The sequence below is a fragment of the Xyrauchen texanus genome, chromosome 11 (genome assembly GCF_025860055.1).
Source record: "Xyrauchen texanus isolate HMW12.3.18 chromosome 11, RBS_HiC_50CHRs, whole genome shotgun sequence".
Classification (NCBI taxonomy): Eukaryota; Metazoa; Chordata; class Actinopteri; order Cypriniformes; family Catostomidae; genus Xyrauchen; species Xyrauchen texanus.
Genome location: NC_068286.1, coordinates 37934620 through 37945958, shown reverse-complemented (window position 1 = coordinate 37945958; position 11339 = coordinate 37934620). Strand labels below are relative to the sequence as shown.

Genomic DNA, 11339 nt, shown 5'->3' with positions numbered 1-11339 from the left:
TTGTTGATGTCTTCTGGCTACACTTTTGAATAATTTTGTATTTTAAGGTTTACAGATTGGCCCCTATTCTCTTACATTGTAAGTGCCTCACTGTAACCCAAATTTGATTTTAATTTTTTTTTTATGAAATGGCGGGCCGTGGTAATTTGTGGTAATCAGTATTATGCAATTTTTAACTTGTGTTGAACCTGAAATATTCCTTTAAAATCTAAATGTTACAAAACAAATGTACCCTATTATTAGGGCATTTTAAGCACCCACATTTTGAATTTCAGGGTCTTTTCTATTTTTTTTTTTTTTTTGCCTCAAGCCCCACTAAATTTCAGATCCTGGCTCACACAAAAAACAAAAAACAGTGTTGTGTAATAAACATGTATTGAAAACTCCTTCAAAGATGTTCCTCTGTATATTCTGCTGTGTTGTGTATGGTATGGGCACTTTGTGTATGTCAGAGTTCATAGTTGTACAGTAATTTTACTGAAAAAAATGCATAAAAGTATATCACACTTTTTGAGAGACAATTTAAGAGTCAGGGAGTGTTTTACTAAACCTTTTTGGAAAAGAGAATTATTTGCAAATCTGTTTGGAGCCACAACTATCACTTACGGCCTCAATGAAATCAAAATGAGAGATTTTTGGCTTTCAGTCCATGTGTGGTAGCTTCGAGGACATATACAAGTGCACTCCTAAACATTGAGTTCACTTATAGCATTATACACTAAAATATGCATATACCATCAAATTAAATACATACATTACAAATGTAGTCTTTGTCTTCAGGGAAAACAGACCAAAAATATTTACTCATTCTGTACTACAGAGTTTTGTCCTATAAAATTCTGTCTAAAATGAGAATGTCCATTCCTCTAATACTCCATACGATTAGCAAGTAGCATATCAAAGTTCATGTCAGTAAAGTAAGTCATAATTTTATGACCCGCGCCAACTCCCTGATTCAATAAATGTAGAAATGATTCCTGATTCAGAACATATGTCAACACAGGACAGGTTGTCCTGACAACTGCGTCCAAGCGCAGTTGTCAAGACAACTTCTTCCCCTAGATGGCTCAACACTGGATACAATACATTACAACCAAGCAAAGCTTTGTCCTCAGAGGCTACAATTCACAAACAGGTGTCATTAAAGGTGTAATTATTAAAGATGACTAATCTGTGCAGTATCCAAATGATTATATTCAAGGAGAATCATTTAAGGGGGAACAGAAAGGTAAAAAAAACCTAAAAGAAAACTGTAGGGTGTAAAAAAACTAAACTGTAACAATAATGCATAGCATAGAACAAAAAACGGCTTATTATTAATAAATCTGAAACCACTGTTTTCTAAGGAACAAGTAAACTTTAAACAAAATAAAGGAAAGTATTTATGATATACATAAACTCATATGCATGTTTATATACACTATAATGTCAAGTACTGTGAATGCAGTTATCCTAAAGTCCTTAATTGGTTATCAAAAATAAAGTTTAGATATGTAGTGAGGGACTCTAGAAGCATGTAGCAGTCCAGATATAAATTAAAGCAATTCACTTGCAATAATAATACATTTACACACATTGGTTTTAATGATGCATTATTTATACAATTAAATATGAAATTATATAAAACATTGGAAACATATTTTTTCCCCCATTAATTTGCTCATTTATATGGACTGGATTATGTAAACAATTTAAAAATATGGTATTCAAAAATAAGACTTGGCAACAGATCAGATTAAGGCGCTAAGAGAGAAAGTAAGAGGGCGAGAAATCTCTTTCAGTCTTTATAGCATCCACCATTTATCAAATCAAAAACCCTTATTTCCCTTGTACATACAAACATTAAATCAAATCTTCCTTCATATATTTTGATTAATCTTAGTTAAACATCTTCGATTAGATACTGCTTGTGACAGCAGAAAAAAAACAATGTGTGCGCTCATATAAAAGCACACTTAAATGAAGCCACTAATTGGCATCAAATTGGCCCTCTGTCCCAAAGTCTGTAAGTTATTGGTTCTTGGTTTTCGAGCTCTCTCAGTAGGTGCGGCGGGTGGTGTAGTCCAGAACCATACTGGCGGCACCCAGCAGGGCAGGATCTTCAAGCTCAGACACCATGACTTTGGTCTCCTGTGCAGAGAGGAGAGCATGCTGCCTGATGACCCGACGGACTGGATTCTCATAATGACCCGCCAAAACACCAGACAGGACAACCAGAGATGGGTTAACCATGTGCAGGATGTTCATGATGCCCAAACCTAGAGCAGTGCCAGCTAGGAGGAAAAAGGGAGAGACCATTAAAGTTCTTCTCTAGCACTTACCTGTTAGAAAATAATCATATGGTGCTTAAATGGTGCTGTTAGTTCTTACCTGTGTTAAGTATGCTCTCGGCTTTGGAGTTGCCGTGGCTAGCAGCGTTTATAAGATGTATAGCATTCACCTGTTCTTTGTTATTCAGAGTCATTCCCTCCACCACCAGCAAGTCATCTGTCAACAAACATGGAAAAACATGTAATTACAACATTTCCATTTACATGCATTGCAAGAACATGCAACACAGACAATATCATGTAATTAAATAATGTTAATAACACATACATTATTACTTAGAACCATAACACTAAATTACATTTAAATGAAATAAACCCAAAGACACAGTGTTCCCACGTTGGAAACAGTGCTTGTTGGAAATATTAGTTGTTAATAGACCGGCAACACTATTTTGCTGATCTATGCTTCATACTACTGTTTTAAAATTGTTGATTAGTATACAAACAATATATTTTGATTTTATTGCAAAATATTTAGACATTTGCACATTTACAAGTAGTTTGACAACGTAGGGAGATCAACTCGATCATTCACATGACATCACAACAGGAGTGGCGGTCACTGCAGAGCATGTTTGGTGCACTTTGTTTGCTGTAATTCTCTGATTGGTGGATCTCTTCTCTTCTCTTCATGATCATGAGTAGTGTAGTTCCGAGCCAGAAATTCCTCTATTAAAAAGTTTAGTTTTTTATAAACACAACACAAACTGATGGCTTCAACAGAAGCATATACAATTGATTAGCAACCTCTGAGCTCACAGAAGGTGTGTCTATATAGGCTTATAAGTTATTATTAGAAATGTACTCCACTATGGAGAAAATGTAATTCGAGATATGACAAGGACAGAAATACAATAGTAACATTTTTGAGTGGGTGTGAGCTTTGGTATAGCGAAAATGACAAAGATTATGTAGACAAGAGGAAAAATAAGTTGAATGTAATGTCAACTGTGACATTTTACAAACCAGTCTTGTTTAGTGTCACCTGAAAGGAAAAATTGCAAAACTGGAATGTTTTGTGACAGGGTGGGCGTGGCTGATGCCTCTGGTGCATCTGTCTGAATGTATCTCACCATCATGCAGTCTCTTGGCCTCTCTCTGCAGGGCAAGTCCTGATGAATAGGCCTCTATGCAGCCGTGGCTGCCACACATGCATTCTGGTCCTTCCAGAGAGACCACGATGTGTCCCAGTTCTGCTGCACAAAATGTGCTGCCATGGATCAGTTCATTATGCTGGATTATGCCACCTCCAATTCCTACACACACAAATGTCAAATGTCTGCATCAGCATTAGGCATCATTTACACAAGTATTATTATTACACTTCATCAGAAACATTCGATCAAACATCAAGCATCTAGAATCTCCTGCTGTATTAGCAGCTGGAAAAACCTGTATTTTTAAACGTTATATCTGTATCCACAAGAGGAAACTAACTAACTAACAAACTAACTAGCTTTTTAAGAAGGAGAATCTAGGAGACTGGGTCATTTGGATTTGTTTATGGGAAAGTGGAGCAAATATCTGGCATTTTTGGAGGGTTCTCAGGGAGAAACAGTGGAAATAGAGATGTGGATGTTATGTGATTATTATATTTTATTTAATTATCTTATTTTATTTTTTTATATTTGTTTTGCATGTCTATAATCATGTGGGACCACTGGGGTGTTCTTGTGGGTGGGGATTGGGAGGGGGTAGTAATAAAGGGTTTTAAGTATTGATGCTGTTTGTAAATGTTCTTGCTTTAATTTGTTAATATATGAATCAATAGAAAAATGTTCTACATCCTCTAATATATATAAAAAGATATATATATATATGTGTATCCATGCATCTCCATCTATATATATATATATATATATATATCGTTTTTTTTACTCTTAACATTTTTTTATTTACAGTATGTCAAACAATTATAATGTATGCTTCAATAAAGCAATTCTGTCAAACAAAAAGAATAATTATTATTATTAACATCTTCACTATTATTAACAATAAAAACAATAAACAAACTGAAATTATGATGATGATAATAATAATGTACTAAAATGATGATAATAATAATGTGATTATTCATAATAATAATCATCATGTTGTAATTATTACAATTATGAATATTGTAACATTAATTTTTAATGTGCAATTCAAAAGAAAAAGAACAAATCAATTTCAGTGTTGGTTTTTTATAGAAACATAAATTTGACTGTCCCCAATAATTACATTTTAATGCATTATACTGAATAAAAAAAAAATGCTTTTTTCTTTTTTTACTTTATCTGTGAAAGTCACCCTTTAAAAATAATGGTTTGATCTTTCTGAAATCATATTTAAGGGTCTGATCATTTTTTTGACCTTATGAATCAAACAGAGGAAAGTTTATTTTACACTCTTTTATCAGTATTTCATTTTGCTTGCACTTTTAACACAACAATAATAAGTGTAAAAAATGTGGTGTGGCGCAATATTTGCTTGTTAAGGCCATTATTTACCATTTGTACACTGACCTTTTAATCCTGTAACACTCCTGTAACAGCCATGACATTTGATTTAACAGTTTTATCAAAAAATAAAGATTTTTTTTTTTTTTACCACATTGTTTTTTTAATGTCTATTGTTTCCTAAGAATTATCCTCCTATGAAAAGGGGGTAGAGAGCTGCCTGACAAAAGTTAAGGATGGTGTGGCAAACTGATTAACTAGTATCACCAGTTTAACAGCATTGTTGTCTGTGAACATCACTTTTCTGTCAAAAGAGAGAGCCTACCCATCACTGCCTCATAACAACAGCAGTAAGAGACATTAGAAAGGAAACAAACCGGTTCCAGTGATAATAGTGACAAAGTTCTCCACGCCTATTCCATGGCCAAATTTTCTCTCAGCGAGTGCGGCGCAGTTTCCGTCATTGTCAACCCAGACAGGTAGATGGAGGGCGCTGGAGAGGGGCGTGCGTATATCCACTGAACTCCACTCGTTTATAAGCTTTGTGGAGTGGAGAACAACCCCTTCTTGAGGATTTACACGGCCCCCTGTGCTCACACCTGAAAGACAATCAAATTTGGGAATGAATGGATAGATAAAAGGATATAGGCAGGGTTCCAACACTTTTTCACCAATGATTTTCCATGACATTTCCATTATCTTTCCAGTCATTTATGATTACTTTACAGAACAGATTTAAACAGTTATACTTAATAGAGTACAAAAGTCCCCAATAAAACCCTAAATTGACAGACTGATGGTTCACACTATTTTGGAGGCAAGCTTTACTTTATAAAAGCTTTAAAGAAGATCAATCTCTCTGAATAATGTTCATACATAATAAAATATTGTACAGCAGAGCAAAACTAGAAAAAAATATAGTCTCTTTAGAAAGTGACTGAAGATTTTACTTGTTTTCAGGCTTGAAAATCATTCCCTAACAGTATTTCAATGAAAGTGGAAACCGTAATGCACAGAATGAATGGAACGGAGCGCAGACGTACCGACACCCAGTATTCTACAGTTGAGGTGAACAGCATCAGCTATGGCCTGTTTGCACATAGTCAGTATCAGCTCTATCCTCTCTTCAAAGGTCTTAGGATTCAGTTGAATATACTTCTTAACCATTTTACCCTGAAATACAAGCATACACACACTTTATTTAATAAATAAACACCCAATCTCAGGTATTAAGATAACAATCAGGAAAACAAGACAAATTCCGACAGGCACTTATTAAACACTCAATATTCATGCTAAAAATCATGCAATAAAATTTTTACAAATAATTAGGAAATACTTTCTAAATTTTCATCATTTGTTTTAATGGAATTGTATACATGCATACTGAATGGAATTATAATAAAACAATTTCTCATTTCTACCACAGATTATTATATTGCTGCTCTTCGATTAATTATTTGATCATTTAGCAAGAGGTGGTACATCTCCATCACTCTGACTGGAGGTTTGATCCAAGTGAATGTTATACACCTAAACCAATAAAGTACCAAGTCAAATTACTGCATTCAAAAAGACATTAAATTTAGAGGTAGACTGAATCGGTTTTACCGATTAATCGTTGCCGATAGTTGATTTTTGGAACTATCGGTAAACAGTAAAAATCTATGCTTATAGTTTTGTTTTTTAGTTATTCTATTTGAGTTTTTTTAGTTATATATATATATACATACAGTTGAAATCAGAAGTTTACATGCACCTTAGCCAAATATATTTAAACTCAGTTTTTCAAAATTCCTGACATTTAATTGTAAAACATATTCTGTCTTAGGTCAATTAGGATCACTACTATATTTTAAGAATGTGAAATGTCAGAATAATAGTACAGAGAGTTATTTATTTCAGCTTTTCTTTATTTCATCACATTCCCAGTGGGTCAGAAGTTTACGTACACTTTGTTAGTATTTGGTAGCATTGCGTTTAAATTGTTTAACTTGGGTCAAACTTTTTGGGTAGCCTTCCACAAGCTTCTCACAATAAGTTGCTGGAATTTTTGTCCATTCCTCCAGATAGAACTGGTGTAACTGAGTCAAGTTTGTAGGTATCCTTGCTTGCACACACTTATTCAGTTCTGCCCAAAAAATTGGATTGAGGTCAGGGCAACTCCAATACCTTGACTTTGTTGTCCTTAAGCCATTTTGCCTTTGGAGGTATGCAAGTATGCTTGAGATGTTGCTTCAATATATCCACATAATTTTCGTTCCTCATGATGCCATCTATTTTGTGAAGTGCACCAGTCCCTCCTGCAATAAAGCACCCCCACAACATGATGCTGCCACCCCCATGCTTCACAGTTGGGATGGTGTTCTTCGGCTTGCAAGCCTCAACCTTTTTCCTCTAAACATAATGATGGACATTATGGCGAAACAGTTCCATTTCTGTTTCATCAGACCAGAGGAAATTTCTCCAAAAATTAAGATCTTTGTCCCCATGTGCACTTGCAAACTGTAGTCTGGCTTTTTTTAATGGCAGTTTTGCAGCTCTGGCTTCCTTGCTGAGCAGCCTTTCATGTTATGTTCATATAGGACTTGTTTTACTGTGGATATTGATACTTGTCTACCTGTTTCCTCCAGCATCTTCACAAGGTCCTTTGTTGCGGTTCTGGAATTGATTTGCACTTTTCACACCAAACTACGCTCATCTCTAGGAGACAGAATGCATCTCCTTCCTGAGCAGTATGATGGCTGTGACATGGCTGTCCCATGGTGTTTATACTTGCGTACTATTGTTTATATAGATGAACGTGGTACCTTCAGCCATTTGGAAATTGCTCCAAAGGATGACCACACATGTGGAGGTCAACAAATTTTTCTGAGGTCTTGGCTGATTTATTTTGATTTTCCCATGATGTCAAGCAAAGAGGCACGGAGTTTGAAGGTAGGCCTTAAAAGTTTAGAGAAACACCATCTGTATGTAGATGATGCGGTTTGGACACATCATCAGTGATGAACCCAGGGTCGTCAGGTGTTTTGTGTATATATATATATATATATATATATATATATATATATATATATATATATATATATATACATACACACACACATATATATATATATATATATACACATACACACACCACAGTTAGTTCCGGTCCTCAAATCTGATTGGACGAGAGACGTTCCATGAGCACTGATGGTGTGACAGCATCAGCAATCAGACGCTTCACTATGTGTATCACTCCGCTTGTGTTCGTGCTGTTCTAAACTAAAGTGTAAGCATAGTGTATATGTGTTAGGAGTTACTGTCTTTATTTTTGAAATGACATATGTTAGCCAGCAGGTGGTGGCAAAAGAGTTTTTGTGTGTAATAGGAGCCAGTTGGTGACAAAGTGAATCCATTAGTCATTGTTTACATAGAACAGTGCTCTGTGAGTTTCCACATTGGATACATACTGTTTAAAATGGTGGACGACATTGCTGTTTCTATAGTAAAGGACATTTGCACACCGGTTACCCCGAAATAGAGAGGAATACCCCACTTGGCCAGTCTATATTCCATTGAGAAAGCTGACCTTCAGAAAGCTGTAAGCATCACTGATTGGGTGTGGCAACTGGTGATCGCGCACACACTCCATCTCTCTATCTCTCTAAAATGTACTTGTTCATTGAACTTATAAGCAATATCACACTCGCAATCGTGCGTTATGGCCCTACATCAGCACTGCTGTAATTACCTATGGCACTCGGCCTGCGGCCGAATCACAGCAGTGCTAATGTCGGTGTCCATCATAGGAAGCACTGACTAAATTTTTTTAACATTCTATAAATCTATTATAATTCTTTATCTGTCTTTTACACCACCTTAGATATCCACTTTCGGTCGACCTCTTATTCAAATATAGATGGGGTATTTTGTTTTCTAGGCTAACTACACACCAAAAAGTGTGTTTTGCAAACTGATTTTTTAATTGTTTAGGCCTAAGCTGTGTTAATGTGTCACTTGACAAGTCAGTCATGCTTTGGACTGTTTCATTATACAAAAACTCCGAAATTGAATATCTGTAATTGATGGACAGGTTTTTTTTTTAAGTCAACTTGAAACCGCATCCACAACCCACTGTTCTTCCATTACGCAACCATTTGATCAAACTTACTGCTGTTTGTTGTATAAACAGATCTTAATGTTTCATAGAAATAAAATATTGATGTGTGTATGTACTTCCATTTTCTGCAGCATAAAACATGCATGCACATGTCAAAAGCAAACACGTCTTGTCATAACAAAACACAGCTATAATGTTCAGCCTGTTCTATATCTTGTGGCTCAGGATGCTCTACAAACACTTCTTTGATGGCACATCCTGAAGATTATATGATTTTTTTTATGAATAATTATAGAGGTCTGCCTATGTATACCTTCATACTGATGATGGCCACACGCAGGTTGGTCCCCCCCAAGTCTACAGCAAGAGCACTCTGGGTCTCCAGAATGTGGTCAATATCTTGAGATATGCACTCCTTCACTGGCGGGAAACAGAACTTCTTCTGAAGTGGCTCAGATAGGTCAATCGATTGCAGGAACTTTAAGATGCGTTGGACCGCATTTCCATCTCCGTAGATCTTCGAGCTAGTGGATAGAGTCAGAACGTTCAGTTGACATTCAGGGTGACTGAAACTCTAAACAGGAAAATTTGTCATTGGTTTTAAAATGTGCACAGTTTTTAGCTGGCTCTTGCTCATCCCATCGGTTCCAGTAGTACTTGTGGTTCTGGACTCTATACCGACATCTGTCGTCGTGGATACTGGAAATTGTTTACAAAGCGCTGCCACTTTACACCGAAGAAGTTTGTTTATCTTCTATTGTGTTACTTTTAATCTGTGTTTTTCTCCGTCTCATAATAAACATATCCATATAAATGGACATTCTTGGATTTAATCTAAATAAATCTTCACAAGTTGTCACTTGCTGGACTGCGACCAGGCAGCCATGACTCGCAAGCTTCCTGTTGGCTTAACATCAACTTGTACTTGCACCATACAGTTTTTCCGTGATCTGCGCCATGACATCTGCACATGGTAGCAGTTTGTTTAATCACTCCTGCAGGGACCACTTGTTTGAAAATGTTATCTTTCCACATGCACTTATTCTGTCCGGACAGTCTGGTGCATAACACTTCTGCTGTTCAATACCATTACTCAGAACTATATTGCTGACTTGGGCTCTGTTGATGTTTGTAGTAAGTATACTGTGTTTGTAGTATTATTTTTTGGTTTGCTGGTTTTGTTTACATGTACGTTTATGCTTGAGCATTGGCTGAAAGCACTACATAAAGCAAACATGTTATTATTTTTGTCATTATTACTGGTAGTAACAAGCTGTAATGTGCTGGTAACATGGCAGTACCCATGAGGGGGTGACCTGCTTCATGTAAAATTAAACAGCTTTTATTGGGTTACTGTGATGACTGGAGTCTTCATCTAATGTGAGTGTACATAATCATTTTTTATTTTTTTTTAAATGCCCAATTCCTAATGTGCTCTAGGTCCTCATGGTGGCATAGTGACTTGCCTCCATCGGGGTGGCATGGGATGAATCTCATTTGCCTCTACGTCCAAGACAGTCAATCCGCGCATCTTATCAAGTTGCTTGTGGCGCGTTACCTCGCAGTCATAGCGCGCGTGGAGACTTCACACTATTCTCCGTGGCATCCAAGCACAACTCACCACGTGCCCCACCGAGAGCAAGAACCACATTATAGCGACCACGAGGAGGTTACCCCATGTGACTCTACACTCCCTAGCAAACGGCCAATTTGGTTGCTGGCTGGAGTCAGAGTGTACATCATTTTCATAATATTTCTAAAGTGTGAAATTCATGTCTTTATGTGTAAAAACTTTATTAATGAGCAAAAACATATTGAGTGCACCTTTAATTACATGGCTCTCTGGAATAATTTATTCTGATTAGTGAGAAAGAAAAAAAAAAAAGTCATTACCAGGGGTAGCGTTTTCCAAACTGCAGTTTCAGGGCATGGTAGATTTTATTATGTGTGTCTGCATCTCGCACATGTAGAACATTTTCCCCTGTTGTAACAACAACAAGCATTGTTAAAACGGATTCATCAAGACACACATCAAGCTGATTTCAAGGATAAAGACTGCGCTGCATCCTAAATACTCTTTCTGAGAATGCTTATGCTGCTCCATTCCATACAACAAAAAGTGGATGTGATATATCATTTTATTATAACACGGCTCATTGGAATACTTTATTCTGATTGGCCAATGGCGCCATCTAGCAGTCTGATATTTCTCTGTAACAACCGCACATCCACGTACCAGACTGCTAATCCGTGCATTATGAGCCATCATTCCTGCTTCTCAGATCACTGTGTGAACTCTACAAGAAAGCTAATAAAATAATTTAAACTAAAATCAATATTTCATGCATATTTATTTATTTATTTGGAAAGTAGTCTTGTGATTAGATGCATATTTGGCAGTCAGAAGGTCATTAATTACAAAATAAACACCATCTGAACTCCGCAAACCGGAAGTGGAATTTAGCT

At 36.3% G+C, this 11339-nt stretch overlaps 1 protein-coding gene across 2 annotated transcripts in view; it reads right to left on the bottom strand.

Moving 5' to 3' along the window:
- Positions 1 to 407: 407 nt before the first annotated feature.
- Positions 408 to 11339, bottom strand: part of LOC127652234 (bifunctional UDP-N-acetylglucosamine 2-epimerase/N-acetylmannosamine kinase-like) — a 40744-nt gene continuing 29812 nt past the window's right edge. For both annotated transcript variants that reach the window (XM_052138379.1, XM_052138378.1), the window contains exons 6-12: positions 10767 to 10854; positions 9187 to 9397; positions 5812 to 5941; positions 5146 to 5367; positions 3404 to 3586; positions 2371 to 2487; positions 408 to 2273 (exon numbers count right to left, since the gene is read on the bottom strand). In XM_052138379.1, coding sequence (XP_051994339.1) covers positions 2038 to 2273; positions 2371 to 2487; positions 3404 to 3586; positions 5146 to 5367; positions 5812 to 5941; positions 9187 to 9397; positions 10767 to 10854 — 1187 coding nt within the window. In that variant the 3' untranslated portion in view covers positions 408 to 2037. The remainder of the gene's footprint in view (positions 2274 to 2370; positions 2488 to 3403; positions 3587 to 5145; positions 5368 to 5811; positions 5942 to 9186; positions 9398 to 10766; positions 10855 to 11339) is intronic.